Source organism: Sciurus vulgaris (genome assembly GCF_902686455.1).
Source record: "Sciurus vulgaris genome assembly, chromosome: 6".
Classification (NCBI taxonomy): Eukaryota; Metazoa; Chordata; class Mammalia; order Rodentia; family Sciuridae; genus Sciurus; species Sciurus vulgaris.
Window position 1 is genome coordinate 19,795,862 of NC_136466.1, and position 27,316 is coordinate 19,823,177.

A 27,316-nucleotide genomic window follows, 5' to 3' on the forward strand; every position below is an offset into this window, starting at 1 on the left:
AGATGTCTCTTGGGACACATGCACCCACGCTGTACTCACACCTTTGCAAACTCACGGAAAACAGTCACCATCGTGTACTAAGCCTTCAAATACAGGGACAAGTTCTACGTACAGAGAGCTGCATCGACGCACCCAAGTTATCACCAACGCTGGAAGGTTCCTGCAAACCCTTGCGGACAGAGAGAGCCCCGCACTGCGCGCCAGCCACGTGACCCGGAGGAAGGCGCTCCCGCCCATGACGGGATGGGAAAACTATGCTGGGCCGGCGTGGGCTGCTGCCGCCGCGGGAGGCGGGACGCCGCGCACCGCCGGGAGCTCCCTCCGTCCGGACGCCCGGGACGTGGCCGCGGGCAGAGGGTGAGTGTCCTGCACGGCGGGCTGGGCGCGGGAGGGGAGGGTGCGCGCGTGGGCGGTGCGGGAGGGGAGAGGCGGCGAGCGCACCGTCGTTTCCCGCTGGGCAGCCCCGTTTCTGGCTCTCAGCCTTTGCCTTATGAATTATAAGCTGAATTCAAACGTTCCTTAAGCACTTCCTTGGTGCCAGCCTCTGTGCCGGTTGGTTTAGTTTTGATAAGAAGTAATATCTTTGCCATTTACTGAGCCCTACTGGGTGCCAAGCCCTACCAGCCCTGTACTGGCGCGCCTTCATTTCTATGGTAACGAGTTATCCCCATCTACAGAGTTGGGCTCAAAGATACTAATGACTTGAACCCCTTGAAGTCTGAGTTCAATTCCTGGGCCAACGATCGTAAACAATTAACGTTTATTGAGTGCATCATCTCAAATACTCTATATGTTTCTTTGATTAAATACTTTATACAGATGGGCATCTAACCTCAAAAGGTAATAAACAGCAGCCAGAGCTTTGTACCCAGCTCGTCACAACCCCCTTCTTCTCTTCTTTACCTCCTCCCCCAAACTACTTGTCTCCGAGTCTAGTCTTCATCCACTTTCTTCCTATTTCTCCATCCCCATCCCCATCCCCATCGCCACTGTCGCAGCCCAGGACTGATTATCTCTCAGCTTGAACTATGGTAGTGGCCCCTGATGGACCAGTTCAGTCTCTTCTCTAACACCTAAGTCGTTTGTCCAACCTCAGTGATCCTCAGGTAGAAGAGAGGGGATTCATGCCAGACCTCTGATGCACTAGGTACGTGTTCTAGCATCGAGGTACCCAGCGCCTCCTGGGCCTTTGACCACCCAACTGTTCTTGGAACCCTTCAAAGTTTCCTTCCCTAGACTGGCCATCTCCCAGAGACCTGTGTTTCTGCCAAACCAAACCAGCAGCAGTAGTGATGATAATGTCCTATATAGGTCAAATGAAGGCTGGTGCCCCTGTAGCATTGTTCAACTAAATCTCTCACATCCCTATTGCTGCCCTCCTGTCTGCCTGGATTATTCTGCTACCTGGTGATCATATCCATTGCTCTGCTTTTGACTACCCGCCCCTCGGACACTCCACACTTCTCAGAACATCCCCACTGCCCTCATCCTAACTCCTCACTGCTCCACAGCAAAGCCCTGCTTCTTCCCCTCTCCGGGCAGGGTCAGCACCTGCCTGTCTTCCAAGCCTTAAGCCTTAGGCTTACCTCGTATTTTAAAAACTATAAAAGAAATGAGGCTTATCATAAGAAATTCAGACAGTTCATAAAGGTGGAAAGTAAAAAGTAAAAGCCCTCATAGTCCTTCCCAATTTGGTGCAGTAACCCCTTTAACAAAGTACAGTGTGTTTTCAGAAATCCCCCAAATAGATATGAAGAATCATTGACATCCAGTGCTGCAACTGGCTTTTCTCACTTCTTTGTTGTAGCAGTGGCCTCAGGGTGTGTGGTTGTAGGGGTGGAGGGAGAGTCCCTTTTCACAAGTCTGGAGTCATCTCTGACACTACTCTGTTTCCATCAAACATGCAGCTAGCTCTTCAGGAACTCGCTTTCTCTCTGCCGATCCCTCCTTTCTTCCCTACCTCACTATTCCTTCTTCCATCCTGTTGCCACTGATGGAACATTCTTTCCAGTCTCCCACTGATGCTTCCTGCTGCCAGTGTTCACTGGGGGGTAACAGACACAACTTCTGCACGCCTTCCTCCAGGTCAGGGGCCTGCCAAGTGCACTTTACTTCCGTGAGATAAACTCCTGCATGAATCTGGTGTCTGTGAAGTAAGCCTACTCCAGGTTTACTTTTTAAAGGAATTCTATGCTAAGTGTTATTTCAAGCCAATAATCCTCCCCGGATTTGTTCACTTCTATAAATGGTTTACTTCTCTAACACATGCACGCATGCACACACCCATCACCACCCTGTCAGTAACTCTCCTGTTCGTAGAGGGGCCGCCGGGGAGGGACATGAGCTCTGGGCCCCCACTCAGTGGGTCTGGCTTCTAGGTATGTTTGACTTGGGAAAAATGATTTTTTTTGTTTTTCTGAGTTGTATTCTCTTCTGCCAAGTGGAGATGACAATGTCAGCCCCTTAAAACCATGGGGAGAATTAAAGGAGCTAGGAACATCAAAGCTTTGAACTCAGGACGTGCATATCTAGAGAATCATCACTCTTTTCCTCTAGATCGGGGTTCCTATACAGCTTGTTTAAATCACACTGTAATAATAAAAAGAAAAGACAGGTGGCAGACAGGTGGCAACCACCCAGAATCTCTGGATTATAGATGCATAGTTGCTGGAGAGGAGTCCTTGGACCCACATCAGGCCCTGTATCTTAATCAGCGTGGGCTGCTATACCAGGAAACCACAGAGTGGGGGGAGGGGTGCGGAATGAAACAACGGACATTTATTTCTCTCATGTCTGGAAGCTGGAAATCCATGATCAAGGTGTTAGCAGGTCTGAGGCCTTGCTCCTTGGCTTGCAGATGGCCACAGTTTATTACTATGTCTTCATATTGATTGTCCCTCTGTGTGTGTGTCCATGTCCTAATATCTTTTTTTAAGTATTTTTTTAGTTGTTGATGGACCTTCATTTTATTTATTTTTTATGTGGTGTGGAGAATTGAACCCAGTGCCTCACACATGCTAAGCAAGCGCTCTACCACTGAACCACAAACTCAGCCCCCTAATGTCTTCTTATAAGGACACAGTCGTAAGGAATCAGGACCCACCTATGTAACTCGTTTTACCTTAGTTACTGCTTAAAGGTCCTATCTCCAAATGTAGTCCCATTCTAGGACTCTGTGGGATAGGATGTCAGCATGTGAATTTTGAGGTGGCACAGATCAGTCCATCATACCTGTCTCAAGGGACAGCAAAGTGGTGACCTTCCATAGTGCAGGCTCAGTGTCTCTAGCTGCTCCAGGATCCCAGGAAAAACAGGAAATTTTTATTTTAATAAAAAGACTCTCAAGTTTTCAAGTATAACAATTTTAAATTAAAACAAACAAACTCACAGTGTGGTCTGTGGCCAGATGACCGCCTCTTGTCCAGGTGTAATTTCCTCAGTGGCAGGAACATGTTCTGAAACTTTGCGTTTGTTTTTGTTTTGCTTTTCAGTGCTGGAGATACAACCCAGGGCCTTGCACACACTGGGCTCCACCCCTGAGCTACATGCCCAGCTCAGATTTTTAACCGCTCTCAGCCAGTTCTTACACATTGCAATATTAACAAAAAATTCATCACTGAACGGCTACATTCAATTTTTTTTTTTTTTTTGGTACTGGGGATTGAGCCCAGGAGTGCTTTATCCCTGACCTACATCTTCAGCCCTTTTAATTTATTTATTTTGAGACAGGTTCTTGCTAAATGGCTGAGGCTGGCATCAAACCTGCAATCCTCCTGCCTTAGGCTCCCAAGTTGCTGGGATTACAGGTGTACAACACAGCCACTGGCTAGATTTGAATTTTACAGCCTTGCTTAAAGTAGGGCACGCCCTTAGAAGTCCTGCACCCTGGCATTCATGCTGTGCTAGAAAATAGCATCCTGCCTGCTGTTTACATCAAAGCTCAACTGCTGAACTCAACATGACTCAGTTATCACCAAATTTCAGGCAAGGAAACAGCAAACCCAGGTTTGCTTATTTATCCACAGGTGTGTAGCAACCTTCTCTGAGATAGCATCTCTCTCTTTGTTCTCACAGATGATTATTGTTTCAGGACCACACTGTCACTGAGTGCTTACTGTGGGCTGGTTACTGCATGGTCTTGTTTAATGTGCATAATTACTTTAGAAGGGGCAAGCAATTGAATTACTCGAGGAAGAAGTCCTGAAGACTTCAAACAGTTCCAAACTGGAGTAATTCAAAACTCACCTGCAGAAGGATGGCAGGAATATCTGCTTACCTATGCTGAATAGCACTGCCATTACCAGGTGCAGCACACCTATAATCCCAGTATCTCAGGAGGCTGAGGCAAGGAGGATCCAAAGTTCAAAGCCAGCCTCAGCAATTTAGCAAGACGCTAAGCAACTTAGCTAGACCCTGTCTCAAAATAAAAATAGAAAGGGCTGAGGATGTGGCTCAGTGGTTAAGTGCCCCTGGGTTCAAGCCCTGGAACAAAAAAGAAAAAGAATAGTGCTATCATCTAGCTAGAGAATAAACAGTTTGCAATTTACAATCCACACAGTATGGACTGTATAACCAATACAACCCAGTGTACAACCCAGTGTAACCCAGTGTAACCACAGAGTTACAGGACTCAGTATATCCAGAGTTACAAGATGTCAGGTTTCACACATAAAGTGAAACAGTGAACATTTTTACATCATTTCAATTTCAAATAAGATAATATCATTGTCCCCATTTTACAGATAAGAAACTGAGGCCCAGAGAAGCTAAATGACTTGCCTAAGGTCAAACAACTAGAAAATGATTCTTAACCACCAGGCTAGCTCTGTGATCTCTGAGGTCAGATCTTTCAGGTTACCCTGGCTGCCCATTAGGGCCTGCCTCCAAGTCATCCAGGGAAGCCCTCAGACCTGCCTAGAGAAATCAAGGAAACAGCCTTTCCCCCACCCCTCTAGGTTCAGAATTTGTTCTTCTCCCTCAGTTCCTGGACCTTCCACTGTGGTCCCTTCAGTACCATTCTGGGGGTGTGATATAGCCCCCAAATTTTCTTGCCCTGCTTCCTGCCTTGTCCTGGATGCTTTGGGGGCACCTGTTAGGAAGAAAGAGGAGGAGCAAGGCTTATTTTCTGTCCCGATCACACAAGTAGATGGGGCTGGATGTTTAGTAACCACAGCGTTACAGGGATCATAATGCACCCTAACGGAGCAGCACCCACAGTGCCTGGCCCCAGGAGAAATAGCAACAAGCAATGGCCAGGTCAAACACAGACATGTGACATCCGTTTGGCCAGTCCCTTGATGAGATAAACACTGTTTCACTGATTCGCTTATCTTTGTACTGGGAGCATGAGCTGGCCAGATGACTCAGAGGTATAGGGCCAAGGTGACACCCCCATCCTTCCCTCAGAACAGTGCAGCAGGGCAGGAGCGAAGTTCCAGCCCCCCTGGGGCTTTCTTTCGGTAGCAACTGGCAGAAACACAACTCAGATGAACTTAAATGAAAATAGGAATTTATCAGAACACTCAGAAGCCCCCACCCAAAATGCCATAGAATTCATGGTGGGAGGTCAGGATTGTTTTCTGTTAGTGTAACTACAGTTGGTGACAATTATGATTTTAGACAAGGTTTTTCGATTTTGTATCATGTTTTACTTTTGATGTTGATCCACTATCTTGTCTGATTTTCAGAAGGGCAAGAAATAATAAAATAATAATAGCTAATGATTTTATTCCTCTGACCCTAGGCCAGACCTTAATATAGGAATATTAAATCCTCATAACAACCTTCTAAGGTAGGTACAATTATTATCCCCACTCCACCCCCAATTTTAGAGAGTAGGAGAGTGAATAAAAGAAGATATGTAACATTCTAAAGGTCTTAGTCCATTTTGTTACTATAGCAAAACGCATGAGATTAGGAAATTTATAAAGAATAGAGGTTTATTTAGCTCTAAGTTTGGGGGGCTGAAGGCCTTGCTACATTATCGTATAGGGAGGGCATCACGTGACAAGACAGAAGAAGCGTGCTAGCTTAGGTCACTCATCTTCTTATAAAGCCACTGATGCCCCACCCTCATGACCTCCTCAAATCCTAATGGCCTCCCAAAGATCACCTCCAAATACCACTAACGCATGAATTTGACAATCAAGTTTTCAACACATGAACTTTGGGGGTACACATTCAAACCATAGAAAGGTCCTACAGTGAGCTGGTGCTATCTGATCTCAAGCAGCTCTGCTAGAGTTAATCCAGTAGCCATCGTGTGGCTGTTGAACGCTTGGCATGTGGCCCATTTGAACTGAGAGATGCAAGTGTAAAATCTAGCACTGGGTTTCAAAGACTTGGTGCTAATTAAAGAATGTGGAAGGTGGCATTAGTACTTTTCACAATGATCACACATTGAAATGATGACATTTGGAATATATTGAGCAAAATAACATTGAAATTAATTTCATCTGCTTATTTTACATTTTTAATGTGGCAGTGAGACCAGTTAAAATGACACATGTGGCTTGCATCATTTTCCTATCTGTCAGTGCTGCCCAAACACACCCCTACCGCCCTGGGCGGCCGCGTGGGAGCTGGTCCTCAGGAGACGCTGGGCATAGGTGTCCGGCACCCCGGGCCTCGTCCCTCCCCGTCTCCTCTGCACACCGTCTCCCTCACTTCCACACTTGTCTCCATGTGGCACACAAAGCTGTGGGCAGGTCCCAAGCCCAGTGGGCCTGACTCTTGCCCTCATTGTTCAAGGGAGGCAGCTGAGGTCTGGACCTGAAATGGGTCCCAGAGAGTGAACTCCACCGCCCACCACATTACACACCACATCTGTCCTTGGGAAGGACTTGGGGTGTATGTATCGGAAGATGGAGTTCAGTTTTAATTCCAAGGCTGGCTTCCTGTATGCGCTCAGGAATGCTTGCCGAAATAAACCCTGCAATATCCCGGCTTCTGAGGTCTCTCGTTAGGTCATAATTTGTCCTTGGACCTCTTTTTCTTGGCTGAGCCAGAAATGGGGGAGAGAGGAGGGGGAGAGAGAGAGAGAGAGAGAGAGAGAGAGAGAGAGAGAGAGAAGATCAAATGTATTCTGGGGCCTCTGGTCAAGTGAGCCCCATGAGTTTTAATCCTCTGGCTAATGGAGTGTTTCCCCAGTCTTGAGATTCCAGGAAAGAGGACTTTTTAAGGTCACTGTATGTCGAGCTGCAGCCAACCCCTCTCCTCTGGTTCTTGATCTTCTTAGCCTTCTTGCTGAGAAACTGGAGAGGGCTGCTTCCAATTTGCTTCCTGGAATTCGGGGAGGGCAGGGGTGTTTTCCATTATAGAATTCTCACTCCCGTCAAAGTGGATTTTCAGCAAGCTTCATCTGCCGGGACACTCCTTCCTGTTCCAGCCACCCACCTTGTCCCTTTTAACTCCAAACACGGAGAGAATTATCCTGCTGGGTCAGATTCAGGTGTTCCCTTCCACCCAGGATGAGGCTTCCCCAGGGGAGGTGGGGACTGCGGTTCCTTAGTGCAGCTGCAGTTGGTGGCAATTCCAGTCTTAAACCAGGCTCAGATTTTGTATGAGGTTTTGCTTTCACATTTCTTATCACAATAGCCCTGAAGGCAAATAGGGACGTTTCCACATCTTACAGTTGAGGAAATGGAGATCCAGATAAAATGGAATGTCTTTTTTCAGTCTTGTAACCAGTTACCAAACTAGGACTGGCTGTCAGGGTCCTCTGAATCCAAGACCAATCAGTCATCTGACGGGGGTCTCCTCATTAACCCTGTATAGCTTTGGCATCCATGTCCTGTGATCTGTTGATATTTTATTAATTACAAGAGCAACCTTTGCATTCGAGGCCGCTGAGAAACTGGCTGTGCATGCCCCGCATGTGGCACTTGGTAGGCTCTGGTGGTACAACAGAGCAAGGGACAGGCCTCCCACTTCCCTGGGCCTTCCATGGGAAGAGGCAGACAGTTAAGGAACCAACAAATGCATAATCAAGGATTGAGCCAAGTGCTTGGAATGGAAGAACAGCAGGATGTGAGAGCAGGCCAGGTGGGCAGGGTACTTCATACCGTGCCACTGGACAGGACGTGCAGGTAGGCAGCTCGAAGGGCTCCTGGGGAGGAAGTTAGGACGGGAGGCATTTTAGGCAACAGTTGAAGTTTTGTTCAACTGCTGAGCATTCAGTGTGAGACTCGGGGTGGAAGCTTTGAGGGCCTCACTCATTCCGCACTCCAAGTCCTTAGGGTAGTACGCCGTTCCTTCCACTGGATGGCTGAGGAAACCAAGTGGCTGGGTTTCCCGCAGCTCTTAACCACTAAGTAAAAAGCTGTTGTAAACTTAAAATGAAACAACAACATGAGAACGATTTATAATCTCCAAGGGGAGAGTATTCAGCACCAAGGCCTAGCAGCCTTGCTGGAGGCCCAGACGGGGGCTTCTGGAGTTTGTACCAACAGACCACATTCCAGAAGAATCTGAGAGCCCAGCATCTCCACTTCTGCCCCTTCTCTCATTACCGTCTGGGCAAAAGACCCCAAGGAACGAGCCAGGGGGCTGCGTGCTGTGGGTGTGGGCCAGGGGAGGAAGAAGGCTCTGTTTCCCACAGGGGGCGTCAGCTGCCTCACTCCTGCTCCTGCGAAGCACGTGTGCTTAGGAATCATCAGCTACTCGTCATAGACGAGATGGGAAGCCAAGGACTGGGCAGAGTAAAACCAGACTGCAGAACGCATCCAAGGCCAGCACCTCATGAGTCCATATCTGGGGGTTAACCGACCAACCTTTTCCCCCTTCAACTGTCGTCCCTGTCCATCTCACCCTTCCCACACCCAGAAAGCTCAATTTAGATAGCTGGGTTTTTTGTTTGTTTGTTTGTTTGTTGTTTTTTTAAGGTAAGGAAGGGCTGGGGATTGGTAGAGTACTTGCCTGGCATGTGCAAGGCCCTGGGTTTGATTCCCAATACCACAAAAAAAAAGTAAGTAAATAAACCATGAAAAGGGTAAGGAAGGACTAATAATGCTTGCTTCTTATCAACTGAGCAACTTTTTTTTATATATTTATGTATACTTTTTAGTAGTAGGTAGACACAATATCTTTATTTTACCTTTATGTGGTGCTAAGGATCGAACCCAGGGCCTCACACGTGCTAGGTGGGCATGCTACCACTGAGCCACAAACCCAGCCCATCAACTTAGTGACTCTTTATGGAGCATCTGTTTTATGTGAGGTCTGATGTAAGCCCAGCCCCAGGGACAGAGAAAGACCCAGACCTGTAACTAGGAGGCCCAGAGAAGGAAGGATCAGATCTCGGCTGGTTGGAAGAACCTAGGGAAGAAAGAGAAGGTATTTGAATTTGAAGCTATTTGAAGGTGTGTTGGGTTTAGACTACTGCCTCCTTTTCTCTTTGCTGTGGACTTTCTAATGGCAGAGTCTGAATCTGAAACACTTTTGTTTAAGCAAATATTTCTTAGATATTCATTGTGTGCAAGGAAGTTTGAAGCCAGGTTCAAAGTGGGGGCTGGAGGCCCCATTCGGTGGAGGCGGGGCTTAAGTTTTGAACATAAGACACATGGGAGACGTAACTAAATAAATACCAGCAAGTTGTTATAAGGGCCAGGAAAGAATGGAAGAGCTGGAATCAAAAGGAAAGCTGCCCCAGAGAATCATCAGGAAGCTGAAACACACGGAATACATAGCCAGTAAGTCAGAGGGTGGAGCCGCCAGGTTATCCCAGAGGGGACCCTGAGTCAGAATGGAGTGCGACCTGAAGGAGCCTGGGGCAGCTGGCAGGGAGCAGCCGAGGCTAAGCACAGCAGGGGCCAGTCAAATGAGCCTTGTCAGGGGTTCCTAGTTTTGCAGTTTGCAGCTAGTGGTTGCTGCAGGGTCCAAGCAAGGGATGGATAGATTGTGGGGGCTGCTGGTGGGCCAGGAGGCTCCTGTCCTTAGAAGGAAGGCCTCTCAGAGGACAGGAGGTTTTCCTCAAGCATCAATTTACCAGAGTATTCCAAGAACAGAAAAGCATCACTTACTTTTTCAAAGTCACGCAGTGTGCGTGCATGGAAAATTATAAAATAAAATACAAGATATCAAAGAAATTTCTCCACTGCCATGTGTGGCTTTGGCATTTGCTCCAAGGTCTTTTCTATAATTTGGGATATTGGGAGGAAAAATCTAAGAAATGCTGACATAATGGAAAGCATTTGAGTCCTAGAGGCAGCCAACTCCAAGTTCAAATATAACTACTGCCTCCAACAAGTCGTGTAAACAGGAGCAGATTAGTCTCTCCGAGACTCAGTTTCCTCTTTTGTAAAACTGGAGGGAAAAAGTAGCAAGGGAAGGAAACAGGTGGAGTGGGGTGGACAGTCTTCAGAGCTGCTCGGCTCTGGGTTCAGATGTGTCCACTGTTCCCTGATTATATGATCTTAAGGAAGTCCTTCCTTTTCTTGGAGAGACCGTTTCTCCATTTGAAAAACGGGACAGTATGTCTATTGCCTTCATTTAGTCTGTTGTACACTTGGAATAAAACCGTGTAGGTAAGGAGCAGTACCTGGAGCTTCTCACAGGTGTCTGCCTCTGCCTCAGTGTCCCCACCAGTAACTGAAGGGATGGGAGATGATGGTCCCTTGGGGTTCTCCCCAAGTTCCTGACTCTCCATGTATGTAAAAGGCCCTGGAAGAGTTAACCTATCTGGATTCCTTGGGGTCTTGGCTCCTCCCTAAAACTCCTGCCCCTGGGTTTTCTCTTGGCCAGGGTGTGGAGTGTGGGGGCAGGGTGGGGCACAGGCTGGGAGCAGAGCTATTTGGAGTCTTGTTTTTCTTGGAGGTGCCCTGGAGGGAGTGACTCTCCTCTCCCTCCCTCCAGGTTTGGAACCAAATCTAGTCTCCCGCCTTTATTTCCAAAACAGTTCCTGGCTCAGATGCTGGGACTCCAGGGCCGCAGGAACCTCCAGCCTCCAGCTCTAAGAAAACTCTTCCTGTGTTCCAGAACCCCCTCCTCCACCCAGGCACTGGGGCCTGTCCAGCCAGCTGTCACTGGGAGGCGTTTCCTTTTTGTCCAAGAGGTCAGCGCAGAGCAAACCTGCACTGGAGAGAGCTAACCCAGCTCCCTGTCATGGGGCCTGTGTGGCTGGGCATGGAGGTCAGGAGAGAGGACCCTAAACTGTGAGGGATGGTTCCCCTCGCTCTCCTTCCTGGCTCTCTCATCTCACAGTCTCTTTCCTGCCTGTTCAGCTGTTCACTGGATTCTCATCCATCCACCTTGAAGATCCCTCCCACCTGCTTCCTTCCTCACGCTGGCCTAGTCCAAAGTTGACTGCAGCTTTCCAGATCTTTTCACACCTGCTTTGAAAATGCAGCTACCTGGTTCCAAGTCTCCCATTTCATGGACACAAAAAGAAAGAGATGGCGAATTGTGGGGCCCCGGGGGAAGGGATGCCTTGGTCAGCTTTCCGAAAGAACCTGTCACTCTGGGGACACTTCCATGATGTCTGCCACCCCTGCCTGCCAGCTCTTCTGTTATTTATTGTGCTGAGACCAACATACACTGAAACTGCAACTTTAATTTGGCCCCCTCTGTCCCTGTGTAAAATGTAGTCAGTGGGGATCTCTCCTGTCCAGCTGCACTCCCAGGAAACTCACACTTCATCCACAGGAAGCTGCCTCTCCCCGGTGCCTTTCGCCTGCTCCCTGGGCGTTCTCACGTCAGGTGGTAACTGTAATAACCTGCAGTGCTAACAAAGCACATTTTCCTTTTTCTGGCAAGCCCAAGCTACCCCCAGCTGCGGGCCTTCTGGTGTCTACCCCTCATGGTCTCCATTCCTGGGCCTGCTCACTTTCCATCAGAACCTCCACTGGGCCAGGCCAACTCCTACTGCAGACTGTCCTGCACCTTTCATCTACCAGGGGAAGGCAAAAGGCAGTCAGTCCCCTTCCCCAGAGCAGCTTCGTGCTGCCTCTGATTCCCCCACCAAGCAGCCATCCAGCCTCTCACCTGCTGGCTCCCTCAGACCCAGGTCCTGTCCCCCTCTCCACTCACAATGACATGGTCACATTTTAAAACTCTTGATCTGACAAGTGAGTCAAGAGACGTGGAATGGGCTCTCAAATTGTTCCTCTGTAAATTCTGCCCCGTGACGCATACCTTGGTTTGGCATGAAGCAGCTTATGTGCCTTGGTGCCCAGGTGGGTCATGGATTTCACACACACATTAACCCACCAAGCCCTACTTTTGCCATCTTTCCAGAGGACTAGACACCCAAAGCTAATATGTCCGCTGTCTCTTTACATAGTGCAAAGGCCTTCCTTGCCCCCACTAGCAGCTCTGTCCCTGGCTCCATGCCCCTATCCAAGGTGGCTGGGTCTCCATGCTCCTTTCTGAGGTGGCCTACCCAAGATTCTTTAGGAATGGCTACACACCATGTGTGAGGTGACCTTTCCATCTGAGATCTGCCCCTGTACCTTCTGCTCAGCAGCAGGTCAGAACACAGAGGCTCTGTGGCAGGCCGGGCAGGACTCAGGTGAGCATCCCCTCCCTGCAGGATTCCACTACCACCAAGTCACCTTCACAGTGAGGCCCGACCCCCTTCTCTGCTCCCTTCTCTGCTCCCACGGTTGCAACTCATAGATGTGCTTCATTTATGTAGATTGCATGGTGTTTTTCCCTGTGTGACCAGCTTACTTCACTTAGCAGAATGTCCTCCAGGTTCATCCATATTATTGAACATGGCAAGATTTTCAGGTGAATAATATTTCACTCTGTCTATCAGATTGTCCTCATCCACCCTCTGTTAGTGGACCAGGGACCCTTGTGATGTTTTCCTATCTTGGCTGTTGTGAATATGCAGCAGTGAACAGGAAATGTGGCTGTCTCTCCAAGATCCTGATTTTGATTCTTCTGGATATGCAATCAGAATCGGGAATGCTGGCTCATACGATAGTTCATTTTTACATTTCTGAGGAAACTCGGTAGTGTTTTCTATAGCTAACGTGCCATCTTACCTTCCCGCCTTTCTTCCTTTTTCTTAATATGATGGTGAAATCCCACTCTTCTGCTGTGTGAAGTTCCTGATTCTCAGGACTTTTCTGTTTTCACTTTTACCCCCTTTTAAATGAAACATATCGGTATTATTAAATTAAGTTTGGCCTAAAGCTGCCTCCATACTTTGAATCCCCATGTAGCAAATTGCAACCTAACTTAATATGTAAACATTGCCACACAAGAATATCAAATAACTGATTCTCAGCTGCTGACAAGCTGCCAACTAATCAGACCATATCCATTTAAGGCCAGTGCCTCATCACCCCATGCCCAAATAAAGCAAGCTCCAGCTGTTTCTGCTCCGTACTTCCTTTTTTCTGTCTATGAATATTGCCTGCCCACATTGCTGGGTGAAGTTCTCTGCATCTCTTTTGATTCTGAGTGCTGCCCAATTTATGAATTGTTATTGGCTCTAATAAGGAACAAAATAAAACGCAAACTTCCCATTCAAGTTTTCAATCCCCTCCCCCACCCCGGTCTTTACATACTAAATATTCTACTTATTTTTATTTGCTGTCTTTCTTCCCACTAAAAGGTAAACTCCAGGAGGGATTTTTGACTCCAGGCGTCATGGCTATATTCTCAAAGAATAGTGCCTGGCACTTGGTGGGCACTAAATAAATGCCTTTTGAATAAATGGTTGGGGGTAGGAGAAGGAATGGGTCAGTACTGCTACCAATGAGCATGCTAGCTGATAGGTGGGGACATTAGAAAAGGGGCCTCGAGACATTCAAGACACACGATGTCAACTTGAGATTTGTCCCCCCACCTTGCCTTAACAGGACTGAAGAAGTTAGAAAGCAGATTGTCACATGATGTGATTGTGTTGAAAGCAGTATCTGGCACTGGCTAAGTCTTCTCTGCCTGGTCAGTGGCTCCTCTATGGCACTTCCATAGAGGTCCAGAAAGGAAAGGGGCTTGCCCAAAGTCACAGTACTGGTGAGCATCAGGCAGTGAAGGGGACCCTGAGTATAGGCAGTGCCGTGCTGAGGTCTCCCTGGCTCTCCCTGGAACAGTGTGTGGTGGTGAGGACAGCTGGTCATTATGATTGACAACCTCACTGGGGCCCAGAAGTCATGAAGGGTGGCTGCCCAGAGGAAGGGACACCAGGCAGACAGTGATCAGACTGGATACTCTCTACCGGCCCTTTCAGCATCCAGGCCTGGCATTCTGTCCCCTTCATCTATTTCTGGTTTTAAAGGTCCTGGAGGGGGGCAGGAGGAGAGGTGAGGTCGGCCTTTTTAGTTCCCAGCACCAAGGCCAAAGCAGCATCCGAAGCAAAGAGAGGTCGAGGGCCCTGGAGGGAAGACTGACCCCAAGATGGAGCAATGTTCCTGCCCGGCCACCAGCACCACGGCTGCATGAGCCCCCAAGGGCTCTGATGAAGTAGCAAAGGCCGTGTGGGAACTGTGAAGCCAGCCATGCTTCCTACCTAGGAAGGGAAGGAAGGCTGGAGTCTGCAAGGCTCAGCAGCAGAGCTGGAAGGGGCCTTTGAGACCATCTTGTCTAGTGGTTCTCAAAGTGGTACCCAGGGGCCCCATCAGCAGCATCACTTAGAAACTTGCTAGGAATGAAAGTCATCCACCCCCACTCCACAACAATCGAGTCAGAAACTCTGGGGCTGGGACCCCACCACCTGTGTTTGAACAGGCTCCTCCAGGTGAATCTGATGCACGAACAAGGTTTGGAGCCTTGTTCTAGTCTGGTGCCCTTGCTGTTGAGGTGGGGAAGCTGAGGCTCAGAGACAGAAAAGGTGAGCCTAAGGTCACAAAGCCAGTTACCACTTCGGAAGCATCCCTTTGGAAGGAAATGCTTGCTCTCTTGGCTGATTTCATTGTAGGAAGACAGGATTGCAAAGCAACAGACAGTTTGTTGAAAGGTCTCAGGCAAGTCCCTGATTTCTGCTCTGGGCCTCAGTTTCTGCATCTGCACACTGAGCACAGGGAGCAGAGAATCCGTGGGTGCGTAGCACCTTGATTTCCAGTGGGCTGTGCCATTGCTGCCACTAGCCTTAAGGAGACACTCTAGCTTGGACCAGGAAGGCACAGCTGTGTATCTGGATGGACCAAATCAAACCCCAGCCCTGCACCTGCTAATTGCATGACATACACCTCCATTTATCCACCTGTGTGTAGTCTGTACAAGGGTTCTCTGTTATGAAGAAAGAGTCATGTATGACATGCTTTTGGCATATGCCTGGGGTACAGGAGGCACTTGGGAAAGGAGCCGTCACCAGGGCCTGCCAGTGTGGCTCAGGTGGTGGTTCACCTTCCCCAGTCAGAGTCCTTGCTTCTCCACACCTGCAACCTGGTGTCCTCGTGGAAGCAGCCTAGTTACAAATCATCACCTACAATTCAAAGTATTTCTGCCCTTGTAACTGTCAATTCAGGTCATATATTTGAAACTTTAGATCACTTCTCTCTTCCACAGCTCCTCCCAGCCATCAGTCCTGGGCAGTAAATTCTTTGTGCATTTCAGCCAGTTGGGTGGGTGACAGTCAGAATGAGTATCTTACCCCAGAACTCCTCCAAAGTGTCTTCTGGGTACATGACTCAGCTCATCCAAATGTGTCCTCAAGATATGATGACAAACCCATGCTAGTAAAATTATGTCAAAATGAACCCAATTTTATTTATAATTATAGTGCATTAATTTTTAAAAAGATGCGATGGCATCGTCCACCTATTCGTATGTGGTATGGGAAAGAGCAAGGGACAGAAATACAATCTGAGTCTGCCCCCACTGCCGCCTCCTCCTCCTCGGCTGGAGGTCAGCTCCACAGCCACACTCACCTGCACGGCTCTCTTGCCTCCCACAGGCGACCACCATGATCCCCTGGGTGCTCTTGGCCTGTGCCCTCCCCTGTGCTGCTGACCCACTGCTTGGTGCCTTCGCACGCAGGGACTTCCAGAAGGGCTCCCCTCAACTCGTCTGCAGCCTGCCTGGCCCCCAGGGCCCACCTGGCCCCCCAGGAGCCCCAGGGCCTTCAGGAATGGTGGGAAGAATGGGCTTTCCTGGCAAAGACGGCCAGGATGGCCAGGACGGGGACCGGGGGGACAGCGGAGAGGAAGGTAAGAGGTCCAGTACCTGCCCCTACTGCCCCACCCAGGGGGGACAGCATTGACACAGAGGGGGCTTAGGTAGTTGCTTATGATATCAATTATTTTCTCTGTAAATCAAATTAGTGTCTCTTTATAAACAGAGCAGTGTCCTCTGAAAGGAATGGAGGGTATCAAATCCTGTGTTCCTGCCTCTGCTGCACTTTGAATTGCTAAGTGACTTTGAGCAAATTCCCTGAAATATTATGCAAAACTCTTTTGGTTGCAAGAGAAGAAAACCAAAATAAAGCCCCAAATGGACTGTACTGTACAGGAAGGCCAAGAGCTGAGTTTCAGCGATGACTCAGTTCAGGAACTTAAATACCCTTGTCAGGGCACTGCTTCTCTCTGGAGGTCAGTTTCATTGTCCCACAGGCTAAAATTCTGGAATGGCAGCTGGTGGGCTCAAGTCTACATGCTCATGACTATATGCATACGGCACCTCAGAGTAACAGATCCTCCCTGGCCACCTGTGTCCTGGACCAATCTCTTTGATCATAGAGTTGAGGTTAATTTGTCAGAACAGGGTCATGTGCCAGCCCTGAGTGTCTGTGAGTGGGTGGTGAGGGCCACTGCTCACTGTGATTGACAGCCTCGCTGAGAACCCACAAGGGGCAGAGGACACTGGATGCTCTCTACAGACCTTTCCAGCGTTGACTTTCCTTATAGCTGTGGACCTTCATCCTGGCATTTTTTAGTGTCAGAATCCCCAGATGTACATTGTAAGCAGCAGGGAAATTATAATAACTTATTTTGGGGGGTTGCTGGGAATTAAACCCAGGGTCTTGCATGTGCTAACCACGTGTTCAACCATCGAACTACACACTCAGCCCTGTAATAACTTTTGTTGGCATGGCATTTCAACATTGCAAAGCACTTTTGAACAGACTGCTCCTCTGACCATCAAAGCCACCCTGTAGAGGAGATATTCTTATTGTCCCATGTTACACATTAGGAAGCTGAACCAAAGTCATGAAGGACAGCATGTCATCGATGCAGGAACTTGGACTTTGGAAACAAATCTAGATACCAGTTTTGGCAAATGCCTTATCCTCTCTCCAGACCTAGGTTTCCTTATCTCTAAAACAGGAATAAAAACAGCACCTTCCTCACCAGGTTGGGGTGAAGATGAAATATAATAATACACAAATCCCTAGCCTCCAAGTAGGCAAACGGTAAATGTTAGTCACCCCTTAATTAACTTGCTGAGCTCCCATAAACTGAGCAGCCTTCAAAGACAGGCCTTTCCTACCACACCACACTGACTCCCCCCAAAATACCTCCTTCCCAGGAGAAAAACTCTGAAAGTACTGACAGTGGCTTGGACTTGAGGGGTGACCCCATTAAGGTCGGGACATGTACTCTAAGCAGGGCCAATTAAAGCTTTCCTAGAGATTTGCCCATGGATCCTGAAGGAGGGTGTCTGAAGCGGAGAGTTTCCCCTTGATCGGAGAGGCCATCTTTTCTCCCATGCTTTGGGTCTCTTAAACAGACATGGAGAGTCCCAGTGTGTAACCCAGATAAAACTGGGCCACCCTGGGGCCAGTTCAGGATAATATCCAACCACCGCACACACAAATCCATTTCCAGAAAAGTCTTGAAAAGGAAAGTTGGCATTTCCTGGAGTCTCGCAAAAAGGTAGTCAAGAAGGAAGCAATCTTAAAACCCATGGTGGAATTCCCAGGTAGGTGTCTCCAGGGGAAAAAGCGCCAAGCCAGAACAAACCTCTGCTCCTCCTGTTTTCTCAGTCCCTTCTCCCACCTTCTCTTTGTTTTCATTGTTTCAAGGAAGAGTTTTGCATCTTCAGTAGATACAGATTTTTTCCATTCTTCCTCTTCCTCTTTTTTTTTTCCCAGAGTCTCACAGACACTAAGCACTCGCTCCACCATGGACCTACACCACCAGCCCCCATTCTTTTTCTTTTTTCTTTTTTCTTGCACAAATAAAAGCATACATACTTCCCATTGTCAAACAACCCCAGGGCACAAGTCCTCCTTCCTCTCAACCCTTCCCCGGCCCTCCACAGGGAACCACTGTGGCCGGCTATATGTGTATCCTTCCAGCATTTTCCTAGGTATGTGTATGATAATGCCAGATACTGCTAAGCCCTTAACATAAGGAATATATTCCAGAACATTAGATATTCAGTGAGAAAATCCCATTTGGAAATCTATTTCCCAAATATTTAAGATATGAAAATTTAAATACATTTCTTGATAAATCTCTAAAAGACAGTGAAATGCCTATATATGTATACATAAATACCCCGTCAGGAGGTAAAATGCCTAAAACAGTATTTCCTTTGTCACCCCTTTCCTGTGGCTATAATAAAGAGTTGTGCTGTGTCTAGTGATGTCAGGATGCTGTGGGCACCAACAGTCTTCAGGAGCAGGATGCATAGTTAACTACACTTCAGAACACCTATACCCTCAATTCTGCCGTTTTGCCAAATGTACATTGTATTCATATATAACTCAAATCTTTTTCTATATATATTATGTTTACACTATGTTGTATTGGGGAATTCTGAATATAAATGTTGTTTTCTATGTCATCATTGGTCTGAAATGTTGCACTGGGAGACATGTATATTTATTATGAAATATGAGTATTAAGAACTGAGAGTTGCTCTACAGGTGACATTGGTGGGGACATGTTCTGCAGGGTAATGCCAACCTGTGCTTAGCGTGTTTACCAGGCACTGCCTTAGGCACCTAGATGGGTATGCAAATGTTTAGCCTTGTGGTTTCCCTTGAAGGGAAAGGGTCCTGCCCTTTCCTCTTACTGTAGCATATAGTACATGTAAATCTGCCTCACATTTTTCCCCTACAGCTTTATTGAGGTAAAACTGAAGTACAATAAAGTGCACATATTTGAAATATGCAATTTGATCAGTGTCGACATGTATATAACCAATACAATCAATACAAAAAGCATTTCCATTACTTTTTTAAATTTGAAATCATGCAGACTGTGTTTCCTGCTTGATTTATTACATTAGAATTCAGTCACCTTAAGATATATAGAACCCCACCCCTACATGTCAGCTCTTTCAAAATTAAATGGCACACTTTAAAATATCTCAGAGGTCAAGGAAGAAAGTACAAGAAAAGTAAATAAAAAGTGCTTTGAACTAAGTGATAATCAATGCTAAAAATGTCAGGATCTCTGGAATGAAACAGTACTCAGATGAACATTTATTACTTAAAGAACTTGTATCAGAAAGAAGCTAGAAAAACAATCAAATTATGTAGTAGGAAGGAAAAAAATAAGAGTAGGAGCAGAAATACATGAAATAGAGAAGAAATAATACAGCTAAAAATTGGATGAAAATAAAACAATTCTAATCAAGAAAAAAGTAAGAGCACAAAAATTAATATCAATGGAAAGGGGGCTATCAAAATAACCCTACAAAAAAAATAACCCTACAGATGCTAAAAATATACTAAGGTGGGGCTGGAGTTGTGGCTCAGTGGGTAGAGCGCTTGCCTAGCATGTGTGAGGCACTGGGTTCGATTCTCAGCACCACATATAAATAAAAGAATAAAATAAAGATCTATCAACATCTAAAAAATATTTTAAAAAATATGAAGGCAATATTACAATTACATGCCAACATATGTGATAGCTTATTTAACATGGCCTATATTAGATAAGGATCCAAGTGCTGCTGAGAAGTGTGTTCAATCTATATATGTCTGTTAAGTCTAAATTATCAGTTGAATTTTTTACTTCTATAGCTTCTTTATTTGGTTTTATTTGGAGGATCTACACAGTGGTGACAGAGTGCCTTACTTTTTTTTAACACCTGCATAGAATTCTACAGTATGAATGGACCATAATTTTCTAATCATTTTCCTTTGGAAGGGCATTTGGGTTTTTTTGTTTTGTTTTGTTTTGTTTTTGTTTTTGTTTTTTTGCTATTAAAAACAATGCTGCAATAAAACCCTGGCACATGGGGCCAGCTCTTGTTCCTCAGTCGGGAATTTCCACAAGGCCCACTGAAGGACTCATCTGGCAGACAAACCAGGCTGTTCTGCAGAAGGTAGGAAGAGGAGAGGGTGTGATTTATCGTGATTTTTTGTCCTGACCCATGATAATTCTGAAAGGCCTCACCATTCCCCTTTTCCAGATAAGAGGAGGAAGGAAAGTACCCCCAAGATAGGCCGTGAGACTTCGCCCCATTTCTGTGACTCCAAAGCCTTGTTCTTTCCACGACCCCCGGGCTCCTGCTACAAAAGGGGGCAGGGGCGAGACCAGAGCCTCTGCCTGGGCCTAGGAGGACACCCTCCCCATAACGCCAGCTCTTCTGTCTTCCAGGTCCACCTGGCCGGACAGGTAACCGGGGCAAGCAAGGGCCAAAGGGCAAAGCTGGGGCCATCGGACGGGCTGGCCCTCGCGGCCCCAAGGGGGTCAGCGGCACCCCTGGGAAGCACGGCACGCCAGGCAAGAAGGGGCCCAAGGGCAAGAAGGGGGAGCCGGGCCTCCCAGGCCCCTGCAGCTGCGGCAGTGGCCGCGCCAAGTCGGCCTTCTCAGTGGCGGTGACCAAGAGCTACCCGCGGGAGCGGCTGCCCATCAAGTTTGACAAGATTCTGATGAACGAGGGTGGCCACTACAACGCGTCCAGCGGCAAGTTCGTCTGCGGCGTGCCGGGGATCTACTACTTCACCTACGACATCACGCTGGCCAACAAGCACCTGGCCATCGGCCTGGTGCACAACGGCCAGTACCGCATCCGGACCTTCGATGCCAACACTGGCAACCACGATGTGGCCTCGGGCTCCACCATCCTGGCGCTCAAGCAGGGTGACGAGGTCTGGCTGCAGATCTTCTACTCGGAGCAGAACGGGCTGTTCTATGACCCGTACTGGACCGACAGCCTCTTCACTGGCTTTCTCATCTATGCCGACAGGGAGGACCCGAACGAGGTGTAGACAGGCCCGTGGTGGCCTCCAGGCAGGGACCGAGCTTCTGATTTTCTGCCTACAGAGAGAGACCCCTCGACTGTAGGCTGGGTGCTGGGGATCTCAGGAGCTTCTAGCCTCAGGCTGACCTCCTCTGCTTTTTTTTTTTTCCATCATTAAATCCAAGCTTTTTTATCCATCTGTCTAATCACTCACTAATTGTTTCAGTATCTGCTCTGTAACAGGCTCTGTCACTCTGGAAGTTATAGCAACAGACAAGACAGCGTGCCAGTCCTCACGGGGCTTACATGCTAGTGGGACGTACAATTTGCAACTAAAGAAGCTAAGGATACAATCATTATGCCAGGATGGAAATGGACATGTTGCCAGAGTGGTAGGAATAATAGGAGACCAGAATAGGTTGAATGGGGTTTTTTTGAGTTTGTCTTTTTCAGTTTATTTATATACAAGTCAACAAATTTTAAGTGGACAGCTCAATGCACTGACGTGCACACCTTGTAACAACTATAGAGATCAAAAACAAACTATTTCTTAGCCCTCTCTGAGGGCTAAGACCTCTCCCAATCAGTACAGATGCTCCTAGACTTGCATTAGGGTGACAACCGCTCCCCCCCCCAAATCACAGAGGATGTAACTCAGAGGTAGAACACTTGTCTAGCTTGTGTGAGGGCCTGGGTTCAATTCCAAGTACAGCAAAATAATAAAGTTAAAACCCATCATAGGTTGAAAATACCATAAGGTCAAAGTGTACCCAACACACCTACCCTGCTTAGCAATACAGCATATGAGAGCATCAGCCATTCGCTTCGTGAGCAGCATCACGAGAGAGTGTGTATCAGTGAGGGAGATGATCAAAATTCAAAGTACACTTTCTACTGAACGAAGATGGCTTTTACACTATGATAAAGTCAAAAAATCCTAAGTCAAGCCATCCTTAAGTCAGGGATCTTCGGTATCCACAAGATTCGTTTTGAAAAAAAAAAAAAAATTTAGTTGTAGAGGGTCACAATAACTTTATTTCTATGTGCTGCTGGGGATCCATCCCAGTGCCTCACACATGCTAGGCAAGCGCCCTACCATTGGGCTTCAACCCCAGCCCCTCGGCAAGTTTTGTTCTTAAGCTGAATCCTGAAGCAAGATATAGGGAAATGCAAAGGACAGGGGGAACGGGTCCCCTGGCAAAATGAAATGCACGTACAAGAGCCTTGACCCAGGGAAGAGCTTCTCCCATGGGAGGAAGTGACAGAGCAGAAGGGCGGTGGGTGACTGGAAGATGACAGGGAAGAAGCTCAAGGCCACAGCAGCTCGCTCCACAGAGCTTAGCAGGATGCAAGAGAGAGCACAACATTAACACAGGGGTAACCTTGAATCTGCTCAAAGCACCAGGCAAGTCACAGACTCAAGCACTGTATTAATAGCTACAAATCACACACTGTCCTGCTTCACAATCAGTGAGATAGACCAGACTATCTGCACACGCCTGACAGCATTCCTCTAGGATGGCAGACACCCTGGTACAGGTGTCTCCAGCGTGCGGGGATCTGGGGACCTAAGAAGCCTTGGGGCAAATGGCTGGTGCTGAGCAGGCCCTCCAGACCAACTGTGTGGAACTGCAGCTCCCAGCTGCTTCCTCTGACCTGCCTCTGTTGGGTCCCTCAGAGACAGAAATACTGCATGGGATGGTCCTGAGAAGAGTAGCCTCTGACACAAATAAAGCAGGTTCATCTCACGTAATTCCATTCGCTGGGCCACAAATGATATGACATTGGGATGGGTCTGAGAAATCCAGGCAAGAGTTCAAGACCCAAACAGAGCAGTGTGTAGGTGGGGACCTGTCCAGCGTCCTGTAGGAAGGACCAGCATGATTAAGTGACACCTTTGTTTTGTAAATAGTTATTTTTTCTTTCCCTTTATTTTCAATTTTTTTTTTTTTTTTTTCCTGAGAACCTCTGGCCACTTCCTCTTCTGTCCCCAGGGACATAGGTTTTTGTGGGCAGTTAACTTACCCCTTTGTCAACTGGGGAGTAGATCCAACTCAGCAAGGCAGGTAGGACCCCAGAGTTCTGTGGTTGTCTCTTCTGGGTCTGCCCTAAATCCTTGTCTTCTTGGCACTCTGCTGAGGAATCCCCTGAGAGAGTGGTGAGGATCATGGGGGATGCCCAGTACTCTGGGAAGGAGCGGGGAGCAGAGACCTTACAGGTCCCAGGGCTGGGGATCTTGTGTTCTTGGATGTGATCTGGGGTTACTGGAGGTGCTAGGTCCCTGACAGGAAGGGCAGAAGCAGATAATGCAGATGAGGGTCTGTGGTAGCCATTTGAGGGCAAAGTTGAGCTCTGGATTATCCCTTGGTACCTCTGAGGGTGGTCGCTTCCTTGGAAAGCCACTGGAGGCCCAAATGAGAACAGTGTTCCCAGGAGGTGGCCTTCCCAGATGCCCTGCTCCAGCCCTTCTCCCAGCTCTGGCTGTTTCCTCTGGACCTCAGCGGCCAGGGCCTGTCTTGAGGTCCTCACATTTGTAGGCATCAGTGAAGCGCCAGCTTGATGCCTCTCTGTGCAATAAATCACTCCTGATCCAAAGGTCTTTTCTCATTCACGGCCCACTTTGAAAAGCAGCCATCCCCTTCGGGAGAAAGCTCGAGAAACATGCATCTCTTATCACTACAATACAGAGACCACCAGCCCCTCTGCGCCCCAACAGGCCTCCTGGTTCACCTGACAAGGAGGGGTGAACTTCCTCTACTTAGCGCCCCCTGAGCTGACCTCCTGTTGAGGGCTCTCTCACTGGGGAGAGGGACCGGACAGGTGAAGGGGGCACTCACCTCATGCAGAAAATTTCAGAGGATGCCCCAAGACCCAGTAATCAATATCAGTAATATTTTAATACAATATATTAGTGAATCAAAATGAATGTAAAAAAAACATGATAAACAAAATGTCAAAATTTTTATGTAAGAGAGGCCGAGTCCTACAAGAGCGGACTGGATCCTTGGGTCCTCCCTCAGCAGTGCCTGGAAGGCGGAACCTCTGGTTCTCTCCTGCTTGTCACTTAACACTTGCGCCGCTAGGGGGAGAACGTCTACTACAAAAACCATCAGGAGGAGCCGGAGGGCGGAAGATCTGCCTCTGTGCCTTCTGCACAGACAGAAAGGAATAGAGCTTTAGGACGCGTTCTTATGCAGCCATGACCTCGTGTTGAGAAAAAGAAAAGGAAACAAGAGTCTCACCTCTTCTCTAATTTTTTCAACTAAAGAGATTTTAAACACCCTGTAAATTGCAGGCAGCCTGGAACAGCACAGCAATACAGCATTGTCCAGGACGCCAGAAGTCTGTGTGTCTTCACATACCATGTGTGGCTTTGACCATGTCATTCAACATCTGGTGACCTCAGTTTACCCATCTATAAAATGAAGGGCTGGGAAAAATGATCTCAGAACCCATTTTGGCAATAAATATTTACGTTTCTGACTTTAAAGCAGAGCTAGGAAAGAACTTAAGATTCCTAAAACGTACAATAAAACTGCTGGGTGAATTTGTCCAGCATGTTCTGGAAGGTTGAACTCTCACGCTCCGCCCTCTCTTCTGCTGAACACTTTTAACAAAGTGCTGTTCTCAGGTTTCTTAAGCTGGAATAGAAAGAAGAGCTAACACTTATTGAACGTTAGACATGCACTGTACTTGGCTGTGGAGACTCTTCATTTCGCCAGGCTCCTGTGAGCAGGTGCCAGGATCACCATTTTCAGTTTAGAAATGGAGAAATTCAGGTGGATGCCCAAGGTCAGGTAGCTGGTAGATGGCACAGTCGGGATGACAGCAGGCACGTTGGGATCCAGTAGTGCACTGTTGGCAGGTGGCCCCCAGCAGGTCCTTCTGTGAGCCTTGGGCCCTCCCTGGAGGGCAGCCAGAGAAATGAGAATTGCCCTGACTTTAAAGCACTCCTGAGTGGGAAGACGTTGGAACCAAAATATTTACCTCCCCCAAAGCAGGGTCCATGGAAAGTTTCATTTCAGCTCATCATGTCCTTCAGTACTTGCCATGGAAAGCCTGGGAACACATAGAGGTCCCCAAGTCAGGTCAGATGAGGCACCACAACCACCCCAGGCATCCAGAGCAGAATGGGCCTCCTCTGGCGTCTCAGTTTCCTCAGTCTGGAATTTTAATGAGCCCCTCCACTGGATCTGCAGCTCGACCAGTGCTGGCCTGGCTACAGGGGAATTTCAAACAGGACCCGCTGGATTCCACTGTCTATAGGAAGTGGGACGTGTGTACCTTTTTGTTCCTCTCTGCCTTCCCTGGTGCTGCATCCACAGCTGTCCTGGGACCCACATGGACACAGAATGAAGCTCTGCAGATGAACTTGAAGGCCACAGGCCCAATAGCCCAGCCACATGGTCCAAGGGCAGGAGAGGGAGCTCACTTGCTTTTCAAGGGCTGTGAAATCCTAGCCACCTCCACACACTGCTCCAGAGGCAGAGACCTAAAAAAATTGTCAGAAAAGATCCAAAGATGGTTCTGGGCACATGTCTATTTTTTTTTTTCCAGATATTCTTCATCTACTTAATAATTTTGTCTTGGATTGGCAATGATTTAAAAATAAAAAGGGAGAGTCCAACTCCTTCACTGGCATTTCTTCTTGCTGATGCCCTTGTAAAGTGTGGCACCCACTTGTCCCCAACCCTGTGGGTTTTTCCGGCTGAGGCTGACAGTGAGCCTGGTGTGAAATGCCCATATTCCACTTGACAGGCTCTTATCCCATGGAACACATTCAATGTATGAGCATAATTACACAGAAACCAAGGGCTCAAGGCAGAACGGCTGACTTGAGCACTAATCCCAACCCACGTCACAGCTGCCCCATCCCTTGGCAGAGCAGGATGGGCCAACAGCTGTTGACAAGCTCCCACTGCCCAATACTGAGTCCTGTTCCAGTATCATTCAACCGGAACCTGTGCAAAGGAAGGCGAGCAGGGTCTAGAAGAGCCTCTCACCATGAGGAACAGAGAGAATGGGGGTTGGAGGGCGCCTGTCCTGCCCTGGAGGGCGGTCCTGGGAGGAAGGCACTGATTGCTTTGTAGAGCTCTAGAGAGCAGAACCGAAAGAGCTGGAAGACCTTACCAAGTTCATTGATTCAAGTTAAGTGTGGTAGCACACACCTGAAATCCCAGCTACTCAGGAGGTTGAGGCAGGAGGATGACAAATTCAAAGCCAACCTGGGTAACAGCCAGACCCTGTCTCAAAAAATGAGAAAATAAAAACCCTGGGAATGTAGCTCCGTGGTAGAGAGTGCTTGCCTAGCACATGCGAGGCCCTGGGATCAATTTCAAAAGCTACCAGAAAACATTGTTTATTCAACAGATAGCTATTGATCCTCTACTGTGTACCAAGCACCAAATTGGGCATTAGGGATGGGTGATGAGCAAAACAGAAGTATGGTCTGTGTCCTCCTGGAACTTAGAGTCTAGTACAGGTGACACATGTTGGATAAAAGACCACACTAATAAGTGCAGAATGTCAGCCTGAGAATGCAGAGGACAGGCAATGGTAGTAGGGGAATTTTCTGGGGGAGTGCCAACAGAGCAGAGAGCTGAGGAGCGTGTCAGCCGGGGGAAGCTGGGTGGAGGTGGTATCCAGAGGGGAGGCGGCACATGCAAAAGCCCTGTGGTGAGACAAAGCATGGCAGCTGGAGGGAATCAAAGATGCCCCTCCTCCAGGACACAGGGGAGAGGGTGCGAGAAGACAAGGGGGAGAGACCCAACCTCAAAGCCTGGCTGATGGAATGACCCGGGGAATAACGGAAAATCACAGAAGGATTTTAAGTGGGCAGGTGACATGAGCAGACAGGTTTTAAGAAGATCACTCTTGCAGCTCTAAGAACATTTTGACCTAACTTAAAGAAGAGCTTTCTAGCGGAAGGCTTGGCCCTGGGAAAGCAATAACGACAAAAGCTAACGTTTATTGGGCTCTTATTAGAAATGAAGCATTGTGTCATGAGCTTTTTGTGGATGAATATATGTGGCCTTATGAGATAGGTGTATTACCATGATGTGTTACAGGGGCTCAGAAAGGTTCAAAGAGTCAACTGAGGTCACCCAGTTGGAAAAGTTGCACAACAAGAACACAAGTTCGAGTCTATCTGACCCCAGGGCCCCATGTGTAATGAACTCAGCATCCTGACTACTAAGGGGCCACAAGGGCTGTGGCCCCAACCCTCACCTTGGATGCAGGATGGAATCACCTGAGTGAAGTGTTAAAAATCTCAATCGTGCCCCCC

At 47.9% G+C, this 27,316-nt stretch overlaps 1 protein-coding gene across 5 annotated transcripts; it reads left to right on the forward strand.

Annotated features, from left to right (window-relative positions):
* The first annotated feature begins 206 nt into the window (after positions 1 to 206).
* Positions 207 to 21,638, forward strand: C1QTNF2 (C1q and TNF related 2). Of its 5 annotated transcripts, none has more exons than XM_079143841.1 (4): positions 248 to 357; positions 932 to 1,147; positions 15,845 to 16,097; positions 20,445 to 21,638. In XM_079143841.1, exons 3-4 carry the CDS (start codon positions 15,854 to 15,856, stop codon positions 21,056 to 21,058), a joined length of 858 nt encoding a protein of 285 aa, XP_078999967.1. In that variant the 5' UTR covers positions 248 to 357; positions 932 to 1,147; positions 15,845 to 15,853; the 3' UTR covers positions 21,059 to 21,638. The 5 variants fall into 5 exon arrangements, with proteins under 5 accessions (XP_078999966.1, XP_078999967.1, XP_078999968.1 ...); XM_079143842.1 differs by having other exon boundaries at positions 932 to 1,106; XM_079143840.1 differs by lacking the exon at positions 932 to 1,147 and having other exon boundaries at positions 207 to 357; positions 20,445 to 21,636.
* Positions 21,639 to 27,316: the final 5,678 nt, after the last annotated feature.

Bases quoted from the DNA above. Each gene is read 5' to 3' on its own strand.
- C1QTNF2 (XM_079143840.1), top strand. From the start codon at position 244: ATGGGAAAACTATGCTGGGCCGGCGTGGGCTGCTGCCGCCGCGGGAGG. The intron at 358-15,844 runs GTGAGTGTCCTG...TGCCTCCCACAG, and splicing joins GACGTGGCCGCGGGCAGAGG to GCGACCACCATGATCCCCTG. The intron at 16,098-20,444 runs GTAAGAGGTCCA...TCTGTCTTCCAG, and splicing joins GGGGGACAGCGGAGAGGAAG to GTCCACCTGGCCGGACAGGT.